At 46.2% G+C, this 23966-nt stretch overlaps 1 protein-coding gene and 1 long non-coding RNA gene across 2 annotated transcripts; both read left to right on the top strand.

The window, feature by feature from the left end:
• Nucleotides 1–12968: 12968 nt before the first annotated feature.
• Nucleotides 12969–15314, top strand: LOC136544837 (UPF0481 protein At3g47200-like). The gene is made up of 3 exons (XM_066536901.1): nucleotides 12969–13084; nucleotides 13520–14375; nucleotides 14479–15314. The coding sequence occupies exons 1-3, from the start codon at nucleotides 13048–13050 to the stop codon at nucleotides 15095–15097; spliced, it is 1512 nt and encodes a 503-aa protein (XP_066392998.1). The 5' UTR covers nucleotides 12969–13047; the 3' UTR covers nucleotides 15098–15314.
• A 3884-nt stretch (nucleotides 15315–19198) lies between these two features.
• Nucleotides 19199–20066, top strand: LOC136544836 (uncharacterized). The gene is made up of 3 exons (XR_010780843.1): nucleotides 19199–19372; nucleotides 19533–19799; nucleotides 19927–20066. It is a non-coding gene; the product is annotated as an uncharacterized lncRNA (long non-coding RNA).
• Nucleotides 20067–23966: the final 3900 nt, after the last annotated feature.

Below are 23966 nucleotides of genomic sequence, written 5' to 3'. Positions count from 1 at the left end.
GCTGTGTATTCTTTCTCTACTTGGTCAGTAACCACTTGAGAATCTATTTTGACTGTCAATGTTTTGGCCCCTAGGGCCTTTGCTTTACTGAGTGCTAGGATCAGGCCTTCATATTCTACTATGTTGTTTGTTGATTTGAACTCTAGCCTTGCTGCATATTTCAGTCTGACGTCGGATGGTGCCGTTAGGACGACGGAGGCTCCTACTCTGGCTTGGCCCCAGGCTCCATCCATGAATGCTATCCAGCCTTGAGTGGTTGGTTGTACCTTGGGCTCTGTCGAAGTTGTCCAATCTGCTACAAAATCGGCTAGTGCTTGTGATTTGATTGCTGTTCTGGGGACATACGAGATACCAAACTGTGATAGCTCTGTAGCCCATTTGCCTATTCTGCCGGAGGCTTCTTTGTTTCTGAGCAAGTCTTGCAGTGGCAGTGATGTTGGAACTAAGATTTCGTGGGCTTGGAAATAATGCTTTAGTTTTCTTGATGCCGTCAGTACTGCGTAGGCAACTTTTTCTACCTCAGTGTAGTTTAGTTTGGCTCCGGACAATGCTTCTGAGATAAAATAAACTGGCTTTTGAGTTTTGCCTGATTCTTTTTCTAGCTCGTAGACTAAGATTGCGCTGACTGCATGGTCGGAGGCCGCCACATATAGCAATAGGTGGCTGTCTGATTTTGGGATGGAGACCATTAGTGAGTTTGCCAGATACTCTTTCAAGTTATGAAATGCCTCCGACTGCTTGGACCCCCACTCAAAGTTGTCTCCGCCCCTCAGTGCTTGGAAGAAGGGGAGGCTGCGTTCTGTTGATTTTGAGATGAATCTGTTGAGCGCTGCTATTCTTCCCGTCAGCTTTTGCACTTCTTTCTTGTTTTTGGGTTCTGCCATTGTCATTATTGCTCTGGTTTTGTCTGGGTTCACTTTGATGTCTTCATTGCTTATGATGTATCTGAGCATCTTTCCTTTTGTGACTCCAAATATACATTTTTCTGGGTTGAGGCGGAGGCCAGCTATCCTGAGGTTGGCGAAGGTCTCCTGTAAATCGGAGACATGATCATCCTTGTTCTTGCTCATGACCACTATGTCGTCGACGTAGGCTATGATGTTTCTATCTAGTTGTGAACCCAAAACTTCCTTTGTCACTCTGGCAAAGGTTGCTCCGGTATTTTTGAGGCCCTTCGGCATTCTGGTGTAGCAATATGCCCGAATGGAATGGTGAAACTTGTCTTGTCTTTATCTTCTTTTTTCATCCAGATTTCGTGATACCCAGAGAAATAGTCAAGGAGAGAGAACCTCTGGCATCTGGCTACCTTGTCGATGGAGGCATCTATTCTTGGCAATGGAAAAGGGTCTTTTTTGCAAGCTTTATTCAGGTCTGTGAAATCTATGCACATTCTCATTTTGCCATTCTTCTTTGGCACTAGTACTACGTTTGTGAGCCATTCTAAATACTTTACTTCTCTGATGACTTTTGCGTCTAGCAACCTTTACACCTCTACCTTTGCTGCCAGGATTCTATCCTCTGACATTTTTCTCTGTTTCTGCTTTCTTGGCCTCATGTTTTCATTGATATCCAGTTCATGCTGTATGATGTCCTTGCTGACTCCCTGTAGGTCGGAGGCTGACCAGGCAAAGATGTCTTTGTTTTTTACTAGAGTTTCCATGAGCTCTTCCTCCTCTGCTTTACTCAACTCTGAGCTGATTGTTACTTTTCTGTCTAGTAACTCCTTTTCTAGAGGGGTCACCTTTGTCTCTTCTTGACCTGCCATATCTATTTTTCCTCTAGGCATATCCGGAGGCTCTAGTTCTTTGTGTGCCGAGTCGACTACATTGATGTTTCTTTGGGATCTGTAGATTGCTTTTTCTATGTTTCTTGCTTCTTTCTGGCTGCCTCGGACTGTGATAATACCATGGAGTGCTGGTATTTTCATGCACAGGTAGGCCATATGCAGGGCTGTGTTGAATTTGGTTGTGAATCCTCTGCCCAAGATGGCATTGTATGGGTAATACAGATTGACGACGTCGAAGGTTATGTACACGGTTCTAGCATTTGCTTGGGTTCCAAACGACACTAGGAGTGAGATTTTTCCTAATGCTTGTATCTGCTTGCCTCCGAATACTATCAAAGGGGATTCGGAGGGCTATAGTTGACTTTTGCTGAGCTTCATTTGGTCGAAGGTATTTGCGAAGATGATATCTACTGAACTGCCAGTGTCAATCAGTACTCTGCTTATCTCCCATGCTGCTATGTTGGTCTTGATTACCATTGTGTTTGTGTGAGAGTAGCTCTTTAGCTAGAGATCTTCTTCTCTAAAGGTGATTGGGACTTTGGACCAATTTGTGTATTTCACTGGGCCTTGGACTACTACGTTGTTTACCAGGCGGAGGTGATCCTTTTTCTGTTTTTTTGTTTGAAACTCCATTGATGATCCTCCGGTGATTGGTAGTATCATGCCTATTGTTGGTAGCAGTCCATGGGGGTTGACTTGGTTTTCTGGGTTTGGCTCATTTTTTGGTGCTGGTGGTTGGTTGTGAGGTGGCGATGGAGGCAGTTGCTGCATGTGGTGCTGTTGCGGCGGAGGCTCGAACCTGATTTGGTTTTGTGCCGGTGGGTTTGTTTCAAGGTAGGTTATGTGGGGAGATTTTGGGTTTATGTAGGTCAGGCTTGCCTCCGACCTATAGTTACCCACCGTAGGCTGCTGCTAAGGCGCTGACCGCCATGCTAGTAGGAAGTTTGGGTAATAGGCAGAGGCCAGTGTGGAGGGATATATTTGGGTTGCGTTTAGCGCTGGGTACATTGGGCAGTACTGCTGGTGGCCAGTTGTGTAGGTGGTGTTGACCTCTCTTGCACTCTGCTGTGTCGGAGGTTGGGTAGTCTGCTTATTCTTCATCCTTTCCTGTGTCTCTTTTGTCTCCGGACAATCTTTGGTGCTGTGCCCTGTGTTTTCACCGTGAAAAACGCAATATGGCATGCGTTCTTTCTGGCTGTGGTTTTTGTTCCAATTTTTGCCTTGGTAACCTTGCCGACCTTGGTTCCTAGTCTGGGTCTCCGACCGTGCTAGTGCTTCCAGTTGCCCTTGCTCGGGGTGAGGTTAACCCTCGATGCTGAATACTTGCCCCTGGCCTGGTTTCTGATTTGATGCATTCTGGTTATTATAGGTTTTCTGGGAGTTTTTGCTGTTGTTTTGCTGTCTGTTTTGACCTTGCTCCTCCAGCCTTTTTCAGAGGTCATTGTCTAATCTGCAGTATTTCTCGAACTCGTCATACAACTGTTGTATGGAGGTTGGTTTCTTTCTTGTTAGGTGTGCTGTGAATGGCCCGATTCGAAGGCCTTTGATCGCTGCTTCGATGGTGATCTCGTCTAGGACATCTGGTGCCTTCGCCCTTAGTTGCACAAATTTCCGGAAGTAGTCGTGTAGTGTCTCTCCCTGCATTTGCTTGCACTAGAATAGATCTATGGAAGTCAACGATTGTGCTGTTAGCCCCTTAAAAATTGCCAATATCTTGTCCTGGAGGTTTTCCCAAGAATAGACTGTGCTTGGTTTGAGCATAGAATACCAAGCCAACGCGTCGCCTTCGGCTGCAATGACAAATGACTTTGCCAAGATGGCGTCGTCTCCGCCGGCGGAGGCTACTGCTGCCTCGTAACTCATAATAAACTGATGGGGGTCTGTCTTGCCATTGAACTTTGGTAGTGTGATTGGCTTGTACGCCGTTGGCCATGGCGACTATTGTATGCCTTCAGAGAGTGGGGACTTGGGATCGATAGGCCTCCGCATCACCTGAGATGGCATCATGGTCGGGCTGACCACTGGCGGAGGTGTTGCTACGGAGGCTGGGATTGCGGAGGTTGATGCTGGTACTGCATGCTGCATACTTAGCATCTCAGCATGTAGGACTACCAACTGCTGCCTTATTTCTGCTGCTTGTGCTGATGCTTGAGTAGCTTGCTGATTAGCTGCGAATGCTGCTGCCATTCTATCCCTCTCTTGTTGCGCTCTTTGCAACTGTGCTTGCAGCTGTTGCAGTTCTTGCTCGAGTGTTGTGTCTGAATTTGGTTGGGCCTCCGGATCTTGAATATCTGGATCTTGGGGTTCCGGTGGTTGACCCTGGGCATCTGTTCTGGTGTCATCCTCCACTAGCGAGGTTGCGTAGGTGCTACGAGTGGTACGCCTAGGCCTTCCTCTCTGACCCATTGTCGTTGCTGCTCTGGTGGTGATTTTTCTTTTCCCTGCCATCGTTGGTTTGCCTTGGCCAAACCACAGTGGGCGCCAATGTTGAGACTAGCGGTCTCCGACAACGTGGAGGAGACAGAGGCCTCCCGCCCGCCAGGCGTCGCCCTCAAGCGGAGGCTCGGGGAATAGGCATGACAGGTGGGCGTGTAGGGAAATGGCACAGAAAACTAAGGTTTCATTAATTCATTCTCCATCCTCCCGTACTGTTACAAGTGTTCCCTATTTATAGGACTCAACTACATCTTGACAGAATTTATTACAATGCCCCTCAACTGGTACAGTACATTCCTGGAATATTCCGCCACTAGTCTCTCGTTTGCGAGGCAATCTTGCCACACCGTCTTCAAGTAATGGGCCTCCATAAGCGGCCGGCCCACCGTGCCTCGGTCTTCGGCCCAGAGGCCTGGGTTCCCAACGCTGGCCTCCGTTTTTAGGGGCGCGCCGCTGCCTACGCGAGTCTCCGCCGGTCCGATCGGAGACCTCATCCGCAAGTCTCCGCCCAGCCGCACGGGGTCCATGCTGGCGCGCTCGCGGGGACCACGGGCGCCTGCGCTTAGGTACCTGCACACACTTAGGCAAGATTGTTTGTTTGGTTAGTTCGGGGGTAGGGCGGCCTCCGCCTTTAGCGCCGGAGACACCCGTCTGCCGAAGCGGGGCGGCGTCCGCCTGAGCGGCCGGAGATGCCTGTGCCCGGCCCGGGCGAAATCCGCGACAAGCTCGTTGAGCCTCGTGCAGCGCCCTACAAGCATAGCCAGGAAAGATCCTTTAGTCAGTGCCAGATCTCTGCCCTAAGACGGTCGAAGACGCCTTGGTGACACCTCGCCGTCGGAGGCCATCGCCACCCGCCGAGGCCGTGTTACAATAGTTCCCCCCTTTTGAGACCATCGTTCCCCTGAGCGTGCCGTGAGCTCAAAACGCCTTGACCAAAGGCGTCCGCGGGGGCGGAGGCCACACGCATTGGCGTCTCCGAGCGAGGCCCCGCTACTTCCCCCCTGGCTCGCTCTGACGCGGCCGCTGGTCTCATTGAGAGTAGCCGTTGGGCAGCAAATCTAGCCGTTGTCCTACGCTGTGGCCGTTTACGCCGTATCACTTTCCGTTGTATACCTTGCGACTTCTTCGGAGATGACCGTTGTGCGGCAGGCGAATTCTCCGGAGATGACCGTTGTATGGCGGGAGCCGGACCGCCCGCCCGTGGCCTATATAAGGGCGGGGTTGGTGGCGGGGTCCCCCCCCCCCGCATTGCTCATTCGCTTTCCTTGCCTCCGAGAAATCGCTCTCTGCTCTCTTTGCTTTCGCCTTTGCTGCCTTCACGCGTTCCGTCTTTCCGCCTGCGTCTTGCGCCTAGACTGCCGCCGCGGTGGCTTTTTTTCCGCCTCCGCCCATACTCGCCGGCCCACCTTCTTCGGACCCTATCGCCACCTTCTCGGCGTTAGGGCCGCCGGCTGGGGTGCGCGTTTTGAGGAGTGCATGCTTGCCTCCGCCTCTGCGTTAGAATTTGAAAAGCTAGTGGAGGAGGATTTGGGGAGTGTCTCTGCGTCCGTCGGAGACCTGATCGCTGCGGATTCCAGAGACATGGCGATAAAGTAATGGGATTTCGGCCCTTCCTCCATTACTGAAGAGGCGGTCGCGGAGATGTTGAAGGAATCATGTTTTCCTTCTTCGAGGATAAAATATGCCGCCAGCGACTAATGCATACATATGCCGCCAGTGAGAACTGATTGTAGAAAAGTCTTGCGCCTCAGATACACATATACACACACATATATATATGTGTGTATCTGTATACATGATAACACAGATATATATGTACATAAATGATCTGAGTAGTAAAACTTTTCTTCTATCGGTTCTTGTTGTGGCTTATGCGCTTGCATGCATGGCGACTCAGACCTGGAGTCGACGCTAGCGGCCAAACGGCGGTGGCAGCACGAGGTGTGTCTCTCGCGCACACGAAAAGTGCTCATCCAGATATCGACAAACATAATGCAAGAGCGTTGCCACGAGACAAACTATTGAACACTGTATATTCCCTATGATTTGAGCCGCAGTACATTTCTTCTATTTCTTCTTGCTGGCAGCTAGCAATCATGCATGGCGACGACGAAGACGAAGACTTGCTGTCGATGCTAGAACCCAAATGGCAGTGTCAGCGTGAAGTGACACGGCAGCCACAAACAGCAGTCACGGAGTAGTACCTAGCTACATATCGACAAACCTTATATAGGCCCCGTTTAGTTCTCCAAAAGCCAAATTTTTTTGTGCAGTACTCGTCACATCGAATCTTGCGGGTATATAGACCCTCAAGCTATAGCACAAACAAATTTTAATTACCCTAGACAGTGGAAACTGGATGCTAAAGAGCTAGCTACTGGAAAGACCCTTCGGGAGATAGAGGACATCCGTGCGAAGAAACTAAGGCAAGAGTCCCTTAAGGTTTCGGCATATATTGCCCTGGCTTTTCAAATTCTCCAACAGCACCCTGTGGCTACCATAAAACTTCGAGTAAGTTCAACTCTATACTTAAAGCTTTGTTCGATATATTTTATTCGATGCAAAAGAGCTTATCTAGTTCTATGATTAAATTCATGCAACAACCACTGGATTTGTATAGGCGTCGATGTCGGGAGAAGCATGTCATGGGTCTTTGATTCAATAGATAGGGACCCGGTAACATACAAAGACTTCATATCGATTCTCAAGATGTATACATATCGGCAATCCTCATTAACTTCTATGTTTATATACATACTTGTAACGTTCACTTTTAGATACTAACAAGTTGTATTTGCTAAAATAATTCTAACAGGGCATTCATGTTCTATTTCAATGAACATCACGGAAGGCATGATCCAGCTAGAAAGGAAAGTCTGGCTATAAAAACACTATATGCGGTAAGTGTAACTTATTTTAATACTGCATTACATGATTGTAAAAAGCATTACTTAACATTTCTATATGCAAAATACAGAGTGCCCCAAGCAAAAACATTACTTTAATACTCCTACTGCTTTTCACGTTATATTCCCTATGATTTGAGCCGCAGTACTTTTCTTCTATTTCTTCTTGCTGGCAGCTAGCAAGCATGCATGGCGACGACGAAGACGAAGACTTGCTGTGGATGCTAGAACCCAAATGGCAGTGTCAGCATGAAGTGACACGGCAGCCACAAACAGCAGTCACGGAGTAGTACCTAGCTACATATCGACAAACCTTATATAATTAATTTCCTAATGTGGCCAACATTATTGGTGAAGACTACGACCATTATTTGAGTACCAACGTATCACTAAGGACCATCGGTGTTCGTGCCCTCGTTTTAAAGAAAAATAGAGATTTTATCCTTGTTTTCGAAGTTTTGTGATTTTACCTCTGCCGTAAAGTCTTTTTACCTCATGTAATTTTGCATCTATTTCCCATGTTTTAATGTCAAAGGTATATATTATATTTTGACAGACTTTTTTATAGACGTGGACAGCTAAGACAGAATTTACATTGTTTTCAAATCTGACACGTCGATTGTTGACCATTGACCAATGAACAGATGCATCACGAAACACACAAATTGCACAAGAAAATGAAACTATATACAGAAACATAATCGCAAAAAAACACTATATACAGAAACATGGGCGGGTCAGGGGTATGCCCCTTATTGATTCCATGGAATATATACCCATATTTTTTGCAACAAAAACAAATATATGTGTAGAGATATATATGTATAATTATATAGTAGGTGGTAAATTAGTTCATAAGCACAATAGACCTACTGCTAGTCCACGAAGTCACATGAAACAAATATATGCATAAAGGTATCTTACTATTACTAATTAGAGGCCCTAACGGAGACACCACGTTAACTCTCACAGGACGCGCTAGGAAAAAAGATAAATCCTAGAAATTCTCATAATAATTAGAAACATCTGGCCTTTAATTTGGTAGATTCTAATCATCATCTCCGATAATAGCCATTGGATCTATTGTAATTTATAAAAAAAATTACCCACCTCTGCCACTCTGCCATTATGAAAATACTTAAAGTAACCCCCTAATTTTGTATATAAATTACCCACATCTACTGTTATAAAAGATAATTTAAAATAACCCCCTAAATTTGTATATAAATGACCAACACTTATCATTATGAAAAATAATTCAAAAAACACCCTATATTTGTATCTAAATTACCCACTTTGTCATTATGAAACATAATTCATAATAGCCCTCTCACATTGCATCTAAATTACCCACCTCTCTCAAATCTAGATGTAAATACTAATATATGCTATTAAAAGAATAGATCAGTATTTATAAAATATGAGACATATATATTTCTAAATTATAAACTTCTACAACTATGAAATTAAATAATCAAAATGCTATGTTTGACCATGTATATACAAGACATATATATTTCTATATTACAAACTTCTACAATTGTGAAATTAAATAACCATAATGCTATGTTGGACCATGCATACCAAGTAAACATACATACCTTAGGATAAATATTTACTTTAATAGCTTAACAAACCACATAGCAATGACATAACACCGACAATTCCCTTTAAATTATGTTAAAATACTCCATAATAATGAGTTTTATAAGTTGTTTTTAAATAACTTCATACATTGTAACTGAAAAATTATGTCATATCAATATTGATAATTTAATTTTTAGCACTCTATAATATATAAAATGATACTACACACATATAATTCTATGATATAACAAATTCAACAAGTTCGGTGCTAGAGTGCACTCTAAGTTTCAACTTAATTAACATGTGGAAAACAATATTACTAAGACCTAAGCTCTTTTTAATAAAAATAAATTTTAAACAAAAAATAAAAAACACTAAAGTTTCTACTTAACATGTGAAAAAAATTGTACAACTTAGTTAAAAGTCGAAAGCAAAACTATAATTTATGAAGTCACAGAAAGGGATGCAATAAGAGTTTATATATCTTATGATTAGGTTTAAAATAAATGCATGTCATGTTAAAAAAAGATAAATACTAGAAATGCTAATTAGAGGTCATTAATGCATCCTCCACGTTAATCCCCACGAGACAGTTGGAAAATAAAAGATATACCCTAAAAATTTCACACAAAAATCAAAAACATTTGACCATCAATTCGGTATAACCTAATCACCATTGATAATAATAGGTATTGGATCTATACTATTTTCTAAATAATTGCCTCTCCTATTACATAAAATAACTCGTGACTCTGTATATAAGCTACCCACATATGTCTTTAAGGGACATGATCTAAAGTAGACCTAAATTTACATCTAATTACCCATGTACTCCTATAACAATAAATAATTTATGTAACCCAATTTTCACCTCATTAGTGAGAAAATTAAATATCCTCTCAAATATATATCTAAACGGTAATCAATATCTTCTATTCAAAATTGTTTAAATAACCACAGAGGACGTAGATGTTTGTACATTACCCACTTCTATCAATATTAATATATTAAGATTTTATTAATGTAAGCATACACATTGTGTCAGCATGCATGAGTGATAAATATATATATTATGTTTTTTCCTTAACAACTCATATACTAAGGATGCTAACAATTTTTTCAAAACCATATTAGTAACCGTGACATAATTTATAAAGGTTATTACTTTATCTATATTTATATATTTTAACTAAATGTTTAACACGTCTATATTGATGGTATAATCATAACTGCACCTATAATTCCTCGATAGGAAAATTCAAACTCTACTAACATTACTGTATAGCAATTCGACCATTATAAGGCAAGATTTAAAATTCTCTTGATGTTAGCACTGCTACCCCCATCCGAGATTTCATTTCAAGGTCTGTCACTTATCTTAGGTGACATGGTGCAATTTTTTAATGATTGCATATGCTATTGCAATACTTAGGAATATACTATATGGCCTAAAATCCTTATTTGAGAGTTAGTAAAAGATAGGGATGAAAACGAAAATGATAATTTTCAATTTTTGAAAATCGTTTTCGAGTTTTTTCTAATTTTCTGGCCTAAATGAAAATGGTATTGGTAATTGAAAAAATTAAAGCGATAATGATAAAAATAATCGGAAACGAAAGCGAAAATGATTTCGCCCTCTTCCGACCGTTCTCGAACATTACCGTATTTAGACGATAATTTACCGTTAGTAGTTACCGATTCAGAGGCCTTGAATCCTAATTTATTTATAGACTTTGTAATGCATATACTTTAGGTCCAGTTGGCCCACATCTAAGCATCACATCTGCACATGCAAGCACATAAGACAATTTTTTTTGTGGAAAGGAACTAAGCGGCATGTATTTCATCCATATAGGAAGCAATCAGCCAATCATGTACTGCACCACCCTAACTCTAGACAATCACCACGAACACGAATGGAATCTGGAGTTTAGCTTGTTTGAGACCAAAGATGGTGTGAACTGTGGTTTTAGCTTGTGGTCTTCTCAATTGTGCCTTTATTTATTACTATTGTCATGCGAGATAGGTTGAATTTTATGGCTCTTCTCATGTTCTTCAGTTTGGCATGTTTATCGTTTTTTAGGAAATTGCTCTTATGCATTCCGATGTATTTTCCAATCGACTACTATCGTTTTCGAAATTACCGGAATATCGGTTTCGTATTTGTTTCCAACAATATCGTATTGTTTTTGTTTTCGATAAAAAAATATCAAAATGAAAGTGATTTGGCCTCATTTCGATCGTTTTCATCCCTAGTAAAGGATACAATAAGCACAAGATTTTTAACTTGATTAAAATATCTATAGCAGTCAATGAAAATAAAATTAAAAACCAAAATTCTCACCATAGTTAATGGCAAGGTTTCAAACTAATTGCATATTAAAATATACAAGGTGCATGCAAAGTAAAAATATGAATACACATGAAAAATATATAAGTCGGTCCCTTGCAAAAAAGTAATTAATAAGTTTATGATCATTAAATATAGACTACAAAGTATCTACTATTTCTATTTTGTAGAATATAAACAAAGAAAACATACAATTAAATATAAGTAATTTTTAATTAATCAAATATATTAATAGTATATCTTTTCTCGCACGGGTTGATGGACTAGTAGATGTATAATTGTACATTATATTGTAAATTGGTCCATAATAGGCACAATAGATCTAATACCAATCCGCGAAGTCACTAGAAACTATATCTCGTCTCCCGTTCGGTGAATCGGCAATTCGACACCCCACGTTCATGCCACGGCACCTCAGCGGCCGAGTTGCGGTGCATCAACTCAGAAGTTGGAAGCGGTGGCGGCCGCCATCAGTCACGGCGCAGCCAGCACCCTTCCCTGGCTCGGCCCCCTCGGAGCTTGGCTGTGCACTCGACTCGCCCCCTCGCTCGCTCGTACATTCGGCAACCACTATCCATTGGCAGAGCGGACCACGTTGAAGCCGTTGGCGGTCACTGTAGTGAGCAGCAGCAAGCATGGCAGCTTTGCTCTCCCTCGGCGGCTCGGCCCCCTCCAGCTCTGCTCCGCTCGACTCGACGTCTCCTCTCCCAGATCCATTCTATACTCCAGATTCCGGCGGGCTTCCAGACACAGATTTCGTTTTCTTCTAATTTGTAAAAAAATGAAATAATCTTAATGGATCAAATTTAGAGTGAATCACTGCAGTCTAATACACACTATATTGCATATTTGCATTGAAATTTTTCTGTAAGTGAAATACTCAGCTGCAAAATCCTGGCTCCGGCCACTGTAAAGAAATGATCTGCAGAATAATTTTTCCTGCAATAGATGAGCAAGAGCACATTCTTATCACGAATGCTAAACAAACAATTAGCACTTCTTTGCAACGTCCAAATTCATAGTTATGACAAGGAGCATCTAGGCCAACAGAAGAGTCTAAATACTCCTAGAAGATAAGAGAAGCCGTAAAAAGTTGTAAACAATACTCTTAGAAGCCATTTGAACTCCGCCAGTTGGCCAGTTGGGCATCATTTGAGTACCAAAGTCGCCATCCCAAAAGCTGCAAAAAGTTGCGGGGAGAGAGGGAGATACCGAGTAAAGCAAGTACTTGCTTTACTAGTTGCAGCAACCCTGCGCGTCCTGTTCTTTGGCTGGGCGCCTGACATTATATATATATATATATATATATATATATATATATATATATATATATATATATATATATATATATATATATATATATATATATATATATATTCAGTAGTCAGCTACAAAATAAGTTATTCTGTAGCTATCTCCATTTACGATAATTTTATATACTAGTTTATGATAATGTCTATACATATTTACGATAGTTGGGTTACTATAACACATGGGGATATTTACCATGACGTTATAGTAAACCACTTAGTAAGGAGTTATTATAATCTTGTAAATTAACATAGTAATTATCGTAACTCGAAGTGGCTACAGAATAAATTATTTTATAGCCAGCTACAGGGTAGTAGTTTAGAATGGGTGGTATATATACTACTTAGTAATATAGGTACGTAACAAAAATAATATAGGTACGTATATAAAGTCGACTTATAATTTAGAATGGGTGGTATATATATTCTACTTAGTAATATAGGTATGTAACAAAAATAATATACTAATAAAGTCGACTTATAATTTAGAATGGGTGGTATATATATTTCAATAATTTGGAACGGGGTGAGTGAAACACCGGTAATAATATATAAAGTCAGTCTTGGCCTTGGCAGGGACAGGGAGGGGTTGTCTCTGTACGTCTGTCTTCCTCCTTATCACTAGCTCGTCCAGCTTATGAGCCGACCCATCGCCTCTCCTCCAACTCCACCATGTCAAGCGCGCCTGCACATCCGGCTTCGTCACAAGGTGAGTACAGCTTCACCGGCCCTTCCTGTGTATGCACATCCTTATAGTAGTATGTGGACAATCTACAAAATTGCTTAACGCTGCTATGCTACAAAATTAGTTTAAATCTTGCTTTAGGAAAAATTCCTTTAGCAAGTTTCGATTCAAAAAGTTCAAAAGTAATAATGAGAATAGATGCAAATCTTCATTCTTTTCCCTTATTAATTCCTCCAGCAAGTTTCAAAGAATAGTGATTGGTCTTTGCGTGAAACAGTTAGCTAAAGATGCATTCGCGTAGCTAACCTCCAAGAATGTCAGGATTGTTTGTTTTTTACTCTAACCATTATTCGCTTACTTTCTTTCTTAAAACGTCCTCTCAGCAGAGTCAGAAATGCATCCAACTATTAATTTCTCCTGAAATAACTGAATTTAGAACTGAGATGCTTGCACATGCAGATCATCAGCAAATGTGTGCGAATGCTAACGGTGACCAGAACGACGACTACGTTGTTGATAGCCACATCGTCGAACTCTCCGAGATCATCGATCGTGAAATACGTAGCAACACCTGGGAAAGTAGGTCATCTCAGGCAGAGACGATCTTCCGTGTGCCCAAAAACGAGAAGCTTCACGTTGCTGCCGACAAGATGATGAGCACATACCAGCCGGCATTCCTATCCATAGGACCATACCACGTCAACGCCACTGAAGCAATGCGACGCAATGAACAGGGCAAGCTTTCTGCACTGGATAAGTGCATCCCACAAGGTGGCCGGCCATCGGTTCTGGAGTACACCCAGGCAGTTAAATCCATGGAGGCCGAGGCGAGGCGCTGCTACGAAGGCGACGTCGGGATGGACGCGAACGCGTTCTGCAGGATGCTGCTGCTTGATGCAGTCCAACTGATACTGCTGTTGGAATTGTTCGGCAAGTGCGCGGAGGACGACGCCACAGCAGCAGCTGCTGCTGGTGGTACCACCGAAGCTGCATCTCCATCTCAAGGTTGCAGCATTAGAACTCGGGACGCGATCATGGCCGTTCATGACCTCATGATGCTGGAGAACCAGATACCGTTCTTCGTGGTCGAGAAGATATACGAGCTTCGGAATAGGAACGGGAATGGGAATGCTGCCAAGATGAAACCCGTCCGTAGGCTAGCCTGGGAAGCCATCAGAAACATGGTGGGTGGAGTCCCGTCGTCGGAGCCCAACGACGACGACCTTCACTTGTTGAAGTTCCAGCATTTGGTCCATGTGTGCCATGTTTATTTGAAGCCAACGTGCCTAAATATTGATGCGTCCACGGAAATTCTGTAAGTATTTATTAATTTGTAAGAGCACAATAAAGTGTGTGTGTCTGTGAAATTCGATCTGTACTGCTGCCTTGATTTCTAAATGAATAATGAATTCGATAAGGAACACGAAGATGACTGGCAAGTACGGAAGATTCCGGCGAGCCACGGAGTATTACGAGGCCGGCGTCACGTTCCGCCGGTGGTGCTCGGAAGAGGGATCGCAGGGCCGCCGCTCCGTGCTCGACGTGGCGTTCAACAACGGAGTCCTGTCAATAGCGCTCCAGGACATCCACGAGAATACCAGCTACATCCTCCGGAACGTCCTGGTGTACGAGCAGAAGTACAACCGGACGGCGATGAGCCCCGACACCAGCTACGTCACGGCGTACGTGGTCTTCATGTCGCAGCTCCTGGGCAGCGCCGAGGACGTGGCGCTGCTGTCGAGTCGCGGGGTCGTGGAGCACCTGCTCGGCGACGACGGCGAGGTGTGCGCGCTCTTCCGGGGGCTCGCCGACGGCCTCGCCTTCGACCCCGGCAGCGACCACTACCTCAGTCCAGTCGAGGTGACGCTGCAGGCTCACTGCCGTCACCGCCGCTACAGGTGGCGCGCCTGGATCGTCAGGCACCGCTTCAGCAACCCGTGGCTGGTGGCGGCGTGGCTCTTCGGTGGCTCTGCTGTGCTGTGCACCATCATCCAGACCGTCTTTACTGTACTCTCTTACGTGCAGCAACCACACTAGGTCTAGAACTAGAAGATATCTAGGCTGAGCGTGGCTGAAGACTGTTGGAGTTCTCTGCTCTCTTTTCTACTTAATTAAAATCCTCAATAGACCCAATACAACTTGTATGGTGGCTCCAGCCGTTACTAGACAAAGGAAGTGTTGAGGATGCTTCCTACTTCCTCTTGCATGAGTACAAGGCCTTGCCACATGCCAGTTCATCAGCCACACGTTTAGAAATTATGACAGGTTTATTTTTTATAATCTAATAATGCCACGTTATTTTTCGGCATCATGTCACATTATTTTTAGACATCATGTCACGTAAACTTTTTTTGTCATCTTAGGCATCATACCAAATTATTTTTTGCCACTTTTTTCCAAGCATCATGTCGTGTCAAATAACCTATCAGCCCTATCACCATGAATTTTGGAAACGTGCAAATTTAATGTATCTATCCTACTAATGCACCATCATTTTCAATGTTAAGTCTAACCCATATAACCTTCCTACTGAGATAGCCACCTACACTCACCCCAAAAATGTACACAGAAAACAACCCCGTAGAAATCAACTATCCAGATTGCTTCTGAGTCTTCTCTCTCCTTACTCATATCTGATCAGGATCGTGTCTACTATACTCTTTGGCCCCTACCATCACCCATCCGTGAATCAGAACCACCCTCCACGGTCACGGTTCGAACCCTCCTCCGCTCTTTTTTCCGTCTCTTCAGCGCTCGAGCAATAGGGTTCCCCTCAAATAAAAATATCGCACGACTCCCCGGCCCCTCCTTCATAATTGCCGAGGGAGCCCTGCGCCCGTCCCTGTGGGGGGTACCAACAGCGGCCAGCTAGCTCTCCCGCACGCTCGGCTGGAGCTAGGGCGACGACGGCCTACCGGCCAGCCATGGCGGTCGGAGGTTTGGGCGGCCTGGATCTGCCCCTCCCCTTCTCAACCTCCTCTCCCACCTGCCGGCCGTTGCCTGGCGACCGTAGCGGCCGCTCTCACCGCCGTGGCTCGCTCGGCCGTGGTTCTCAGCGGACACAGGCCGACTATGGCGCCCGCCGCGGGGCTTGGGTTGCGCGGGGCGGCGTCGGTGGAGAGCTAGGAAGACGAGCCAACGAGCTCCTTCTAGCCTTCGACAACCATGAGGAGCAACAACGACCACGACGACGATGGCCGCTTCCACCCTAACACGGACTTTGTAAGCATGGTGGAAGGTACCGCCCTTATCAAACGACCAAGGAACACACAGGGATGCCCGCCATTTTAGGAAAGGGGAGGGTCATTTGAATGAAATAGTATAGTGCCTGTGCTAACGCCACGGCTTTATTTCAGTGATGCACATAAAAACAACCAAATGATGATATTATTTTCATAATTCAACTTTTACACTTTTGTATATAACCACGTATATAATCCAGAAAACACTTCTGCATAACAAGGCATAATAATGTAGGCCTTGGAGATCTTCAGGGAAGCTACGAAAACATTCATTTGTATGGCTCTTCAAAATATCTACCAAGAATTCCGTCCTCAGTGAAGTTGATAGCTGTGCATAGCAGATAATAAGTTAACTTATTAATTTGCTATTGTTGGTGTTTTGAGTAAACACCAACGAGTAAATTTGTGTTATTGCGCGTTGGACCTGGATGGTGTGCTAAAAGACACAAGGTTTATACTAGTTCGGGCAGAATGTCCCTATGTCCAGTTCGTAGTTGCTGCTCATGTTATTAGCACTTGAAAGGTTCGTAGTAGGGGTTACAAACGGGCGAGAGAGGGACATGTCCCAAGTCTCTGATAGAATAGTCGAATGGGTGCTGAGAGCTTGGTTGCTGCTCAGCTGTGTGTGATGTGATGCGTGGTGTCTTGAATCGATCCGTCCCCTTAGTGGGGTGCCCTGCCTTCCCTTTTATAGACCGAGGGGATGTAGGGATTACATATGGAAGAAAGAAGAAAACCAGAGGAAAAGGAGGTCCTTCAAAGATGTCGGGTCTTCCTTTTTCTCTGAGCGAGCCCCACTGACACGATAGGCGGTGCCAAGGATAGCTCCATGCTGGGTGCATGTCCACTGATGATGCCATGTTCTGGCTTTGTCAGCAAGTGGTCACGTCCCATCCCGCCCCGGCAGGCAGCGCGACAGACCAGGGTGGTGAACCGCGACCCTAAGGGGAGCAGACGACGCAGTGACCGCATATCCGTTACTGTAGGTAATGAGAGTTTCATCCTAGACCATAGTGGTTGTCGTATGCTTCCGTCAGGATCCGCGGCCGAGGGCAAATGGCGGCGTCCACAACACTGTAAGACAAATGTCGTCGCCTACAACACTGTTCGGGCTCTGACATGTCTGGAAGGGCTTAAAGCGCCCGTCTTATCACACTACGTGAAAAACAGTTTATAGCAACGGAGCAAATTTTTTGTAGGGGCGGCTGGTGATGGAGCCGCCCCTACAGTGGCGTGCTGAGGAGCCCAGAGACCAGCCACCCCTACAAATGGAACAGCAGGGGCGGCTGGTGAGACGAGCCGCCCCAACAAATGGGTCTGATTTGTAGGGGCGGCTCACTCACCAGCCGCCCCTGATGTTGGTATTTGTAGGGGCGGCTGATGATTGAACCGTCCCTACAAATGCCCGATGTACACCAAACCAAAATATCATCTGCACTCCTCTCTCTCCCTCCGTCTTGACTTTTCCTTCCCCTCCCTCTCTCTCTCTCTCCCTCGCTCGTTGTCCCGCGCCGCACCCTCCCTCTCCTCCGAGCCCCGCCTCCGTCTCTCCCCCACGCCGCCCCTCCCTCTCCCCCACGCGGTGACCCTCCCTCTCCAGCAGAGGCGCACGGCGTCGCACCCCCCTCCTCCAGCACCGGTAGTCGCGCGGGGGCCCGTCCCCCTTCTCCAGCGCCGGCGGCGCGCGGGACCCTGTCCCCTCCCCCCCAGCGGAGGCACGGTGGCGCTGCCTCCCTTCTCTGCAACAGCCGCCGCCGTCCACCCTGCACCATCCCAGCTGCCTCTCCTCTGCGCGCTAGTCATCGCTGTCGCCGTCGCCCAGGCCGATGCGGATTTGGCCTCGTGCAACATGCAGACTGATGACGGCGTGTGGCACAGGAAGAGACTAAGGGCAGCACCCGAACCAGCCCTCGCCGTGGAGGAGAGACTAAGGGCAGCGCCCCCACCTAGTCCTCGCCGGATCCAGACCCTGCAGCGGAGGAGCTCGACGTGGCCGTCGAGCTTGAGGAGGAGTCCTACCCCCACATAAAGGCCAGCAGCGAGTGCTTCAAGGCACAACTTGTCACTCCACATCGAGCTGCTTAGGTGATTCATGTGTTCCCCCAAGTGGTCCTATATGCACCTTTCTGCTTCCTCACAAAATTCGTCCACTAGTGATGGCACTGGCTCCGAGCAGGTATGGTGCTAGCATGCCGGCGGTGGGGATCTGCGTGCCCAGGGTCTGAGGTTCGAGGGAACCTGACCTGCATGAATCCAAGTGCCATGATGCCAATGCTGCTGGTTGTGCTCACCCAGTGTAATGACCAGAGCTTGCAGCCGGATTCCAAAAAATCTGGTCTTTCACATTCCAGGAGATACTGAATTCTTACCTTTGGTTCGACCATGTTTATTTTCCAAATTTGACTAATTTTAATTATATGATGTGCAGACCCCTGATTTGTACATTAGAAGAGTGACCTACATTAGAAGAGTCAATCCTTTTGTTGAATTAAGTGCAAAGGTAAATGCAAATATTATTCTTTAGAATGTTTGTCTCTTATGATGTTGATTTTTGCATGTTGAACCTAAATTTGCAGTATAGTATCATCTCTTTTAAAGTCAATCTAACGGTTAGAATATGCTTTCAATTTAATAATTATTATTAGTTAAGTAGTTAAACTTACTAGATGGAAATTTCTTGTTTCCTTGGAATATGATTGTTTCTACATTTGCTATCTCCTAGGTTGAGCAATTGGAACAAGAGTTATCCGAGCTAAGGCAAGCTCTATCAGACAAGCAGGAATAGGAACAAGCAATGCTTTAGGTGCAGTTCTTGCACATATGATGCTTTAAATAAACCTTGTTACCACTATATCATCTTTAGTCACACACAATTAGGTCAACTGCAGGTTCTGATGCGTGTAGAGCAAGAGCACAAAGTCACAGAGGATGCATATGCACCTGTATCTAGGTTGCTTCAAAAAAGTACAACAGTCTTTGCTTTGCTTACTGAGTTGGTTTTTTTCTTTTGCAGGCTAGACGTCTAAAGGTGGGAGACAAGCCACTCCTCACAGTATCAATATTTATGCAGGTAATATGACTTGCAAGACTGAAACTATGCCATGTTTATAGTTTGGATAAGATCAGTTCATTCCTGATTTGTATCTTGAGTTTATAGTTCTCTTGGAAAACCCATATGTTCGTTTATGTAAGACAAAGCTTTAGTTCAGTTACTTGCCTGTCATATGCAGGAGTGAATGTCTTGTGTGGTGTGGGGATCCTGTCAACACCTTATGCTGTCAAGCAAGGTGGCTGGCTTGGACTAGTGATACTGGCGGTATTGGGTGCACTGGCATGGTACACTGGTATAGGGACTAGTGATACTGGCGGTATTGGGTGCACTGGCATGGTACACTGGTATAGTCCTGCGGCATTGCCTGGAAAGCAAGGATGGCCTCGAGACCTACCCTGATATTGGACATTCTGCCTTTGGCACTGCTGGACGTATCATCATCTCGGTAAGTATTTTCCACACTAGCAATGCTCACCTGTTATTCAGTTTTTGTATTCTTTATACTATGCAGTGCAATGGAGGGTGGTTTTGTGCTAATTCTTTTGCTTTTCTATGCCTTTTGCAACCTGCAGATAATCCTGTATATGGAACTATATGTAAGTACATAATATCCACCATTTGGTTTCGTTCACTCTTATCACAGTGTACATCTCTTTTTGCTCTAAAACATTAAACTTGTTCCTCTCCAAAACCGTCTGCTGTTGCTGTGGCTGAGGAAGCTCTGCTGCTGCTGTTGCTGCTGCCGGTGCCGCGACGCCGGCTGCGGGTGCTGCGCGCCGTGCCCGCGCTGCTCGTGCGACTGCACCTGCGCCTGCCCGCGCTGCTGCTCCTACGCAAAGTTGAGTTTTATGTCATGTGCTTTTTTAAAGGGTATATATTTCACTGGTACAGCTGAAATTTTGCTCAATATGATGCTAGGTATAGAAAAAAAAGTACCGTTCTAGTCTGTTGTATGGTGACACAGAAAATTACCCTTCTGGGTAGTGGGTTATCAATCTAATATATGATAGTTGCTGTGTTAAAAAAAGTTGATAGTTGCATTTTATCTTCATGGTGGTTAACTGGTTATTTGTGGCAGTGGAGACAAATCCATTGAGTTGGGCATATCAGTTATATGTATTTTTTGGATCTTTATTTCAATTTGCTTCTCCTCATTGTATTTTAAGCTTATCTGTCGATCAAATTTAGGATCTCTGTTATCTAGTATTTTTTGGTGGAAATATCAATTATATGTATAGAGGGATGGGATGCATTTTCCACATCATTTTTGCTAACTGGAATTGTTGTATTTGACATAAGTAACTTAGATTGGAAGATCATCAGTAGCATATGTTTATCTGTATAGAGGGATGCATTTTCCACTATCATTTTTTCTAATTGGAATTGCTCTATTTGACATAAGTAGCTTAGATTGGAAGATCATCAGTAGCATCTAGCATATGTATATGAGTTCTGCTCGAATTTGAATTGTAAATTTAAATTTTTTTTGGTGGAAAAATGATTTGTAGGGGCAGTTGGACCTGTAGCCGCCCCTACAAATCGATTTATAGGGGCGGCTCGTGTTCCCAGACCGCCCCTATAAATCGATTTGTAGGGGCGGCTACAGTACCAACCATCCCTACAAATCGATTTATAGGGGCAGCTGGTAACACCAGCCGCCTCTACAAATCGATTTATAAGGGTGGTCTGAGAACCGCCCCTACAAATCATCGATTTGTAGCCACCCTTTCATAGGGGCGGCTGGCAAAACCGCCCCTACAGACGGTTACCAGCCACCCCTAGAAATGGTTTTCTACATAGTGTCATATCCTGACGGTACTTTCCTACAGGCGTACAGGGTATGGTCCTCAGTATTGCAGTTGACTTGAGTGCCCTGCCTTATCCGCGCGTGTAGTTATGAAGGAGCAGTGCGTAGACGTCGAGCGAGGCGGAGCTAGCCTCCAGACATCAGGCGAGGCGGAACCAGCCCTCGGATGTCGGCGCGAGGCGGAGTCTGCCCTCAAACGTCAGGCGAGGCGGGGCTAGTCCCCGGCCATCGGGCGAGGCAGAGCCAGCCCCCGGACGTCGAGCGAGGCGGAGCCAGCCCTCGGGGGTCGGGCAAGACGGAGTCTACCCTCAGACGTCGGGCGAGGCTGAGCCAGCCCTCGAGAGCCAGCTTGAGGCAGGGCCCATGGTCTCGGTCGACGAATGTGGAGTGACCCTACAAGCGGTGTAGTCGCACTCTCGATCACGTGGATGAAACAACATTGACGGTCATTAGCTCCTTCTCTTCAGGTACCCTAATATTGGTCCCCGACAGTAGCCCTCGAGCCCCCGGGCGATTTGAGTAGAATTGCCTGGGGTTTTTTTGACTTGCTAGCGGGTGCGCGCGAGCGCACCTGGTGGGTGTAGCCCCGAGCCTATGGAGGAGTAGGATACTTCTTCGGACGGTTTTCTGAACAAAAGGGTTTTGAGAGCCCTGGCCCTCTATTGTTGTCCACGGCATGCCCTGAAGATGGCGATTTCTTCTTCGCTAAGGCTGGATACTTCGTGGGTATGGTTGTGAGATTTGATGGTTGTTAGCTGGATAGCTCAATTGGGATCCTGGTATCCCGTTCATGGGGATCTGCCCAGGGTCAGCCCAGCTAAGACTCGATCACGGGCCGAGACTCCCGTGAAGCTCATGCGCCTGAGTTTCAGCCGCTCGAGGGGCCATCCTTTGTCGTAAGGGTGCCTTGGGACGGCCGTCGAAACCGTTGATGGGCCTGCCCTTGAACTCCTAGGCCTAGGCAGGCCAAAGAAATGCTTTTCGACTCGTATTCCTTTTATTAGTAAAGAGTCCTGGTTCGCCCGAGGAGGCGAAACGTCCGGCGCATCTTCAGAGGGAAAGGATAGGGATTGCGGGCGCATATCCCGTGACGTGACGTGGTGGCGGATCATGGCAGGCGTGGAGATCCAGGTAGATGGTTGCTTTCCTTGCATTCATCACCCCTATAAAACCAAAGGGTTCGCCCCTAGGGTTTCATACTTTGCCTCCTTGTCTTTGCATCTACAACCTCCGCCGCCAACCGCCTAAGCTTCCCGCATCCACGTCTTAGCCGTCGTCGAATTTGCATCCACCCACCCCAATCCTCTAATGGAGCCATGGTGTCGCTCTGATACCACCCTCCAGCGCCTGGAGGGCCTCGTTTGTCGTGGCCTTCTTTGCGCGTGGACTGTCATCAAGGAGTGGTGGCTGCCCGGCAATGAGGACGCGCCATCGCTGCACGATGGCTACGTCGTGTCCTTCACTCACTTCCACGATGATGAGGATTGCTGCACTAATACAAGGTAGAACTGTAGCACCTTAATCCTAACGGAATCCAGCACATCGCGGTGTTCGTTGCCATGTGTGAGGGATTCATGGGGATCGGTCCCCACTTCGACCTATGGCGGTACTTCTTCGCTGTCACCCTCCTGAACAAGCGAGATAAGAAGCATGAGCTAAGCATGGCAATGGGATGCGCCGGCTTCCAACTTTGCAACAACCGGGTCGGTGAATACCCAGCAATGCGTCTATTGACCTCCAACAAGGGGTGGCATTCGCATTGGTTTTACATCAAGAATGACGCGGGCGTCCCCTGCTAGAGTTCACTGGGCGCCTCATCGAAGAGGTCTCGGACTCGTGGAAGAAGTGGGGAGTCCTGGAGAAGGACAAGAAGCGGATCTAGGACCACCTCACCGCCCTCCAAATCTTGAAGGAGAGGGTCCTAAAGGGGTCAGGCATCATCGGTACCTACCATATGAGGAGAGTGGCACCACTGATGAGGCACGTGCTTCCCCTGCACATGACCACACCCGGGGCATCACTCGACTGGACGGCGTTCGCCGAGGGAGCGCTCTCCCCCTCCAAAGTAGCGCAGCGCATCAAGGAGGCAATGGAGCCTCCATAGAATGACGCCGGTGCTGTCCTCAAGTTTGTGTATCCGGTGCCGGGTACCCCCCAATGCGACTGGAATCGGGGTACATCATCTTCATAAGTTTTCTTCTCTCGTGCCTCTTTTTTAATTGAACTCCCGACCTCTTCATGTTGATATTGAGATAGGGGGACTAGCCAAAGAAACTTGTCCTTACGGATCACCTGGCTCTGCTACCGAAGGACCTGTCCGTGACGGTGACCAACCGCGCCGAGGCCGAGCAGCAGAGGAAGGCGAAGGAGGACGAGAGGAGGAAGAAGCAGCATAAGCTATGGGCGCGGGAGTGAGGGGAGGACACGGATAGTAACGGTGACAATGATGAGGAAGATGACAAGGTAGTTGCTGACACCGAGGGGGATGACCTAGAGAGAGAGGACATGATGATAGGTACCCACTCGTCCTTGCAGGGACCCTTCCGTTTCATGCGGGGGGAAGTGCGTCCGTGAGGCCGGCGGAGATGGGCCAAACAATCGGCCCGTCCTCAGAACCAGTAGGGGCAGGAGGATCTACCGCCACGCCCGAGGTGCCAGCGGAGAGGGGTGGCCCTGCCACCACGCCTCAAGAGTCAGCAGGGGCGGGCAGATCTGCCGCCACGCCATACATGCTGACGGAGGGAGGTGGCTCCGCTACCGTACCCCAAGAGACAATGGGGTGAGCGGGCCTGCCACCACATCCGA

The sequence above is a fragment of the Miscanthus floridulus genome, chromosome 3 (assembly GCF_019320115.1).
Source record: "Miscanthus floridulus cultivar M001 chromosome 3, ASM1932011v1, whole genome shotgun sequence".
Classification (NCBI taxonomy): domain Eukaryota; kingdom Viridiplantae; phylum Streptophyta; class Magnoliopsida; order Poales; family Poaceae; genus Miscanthus; species Miscanthus floridulus.
The sequence above is the reverse complement of the archived record's forward strand: the minus strand, read 5'-3'. Positions and strand labels throughout refer to the sequence as shown.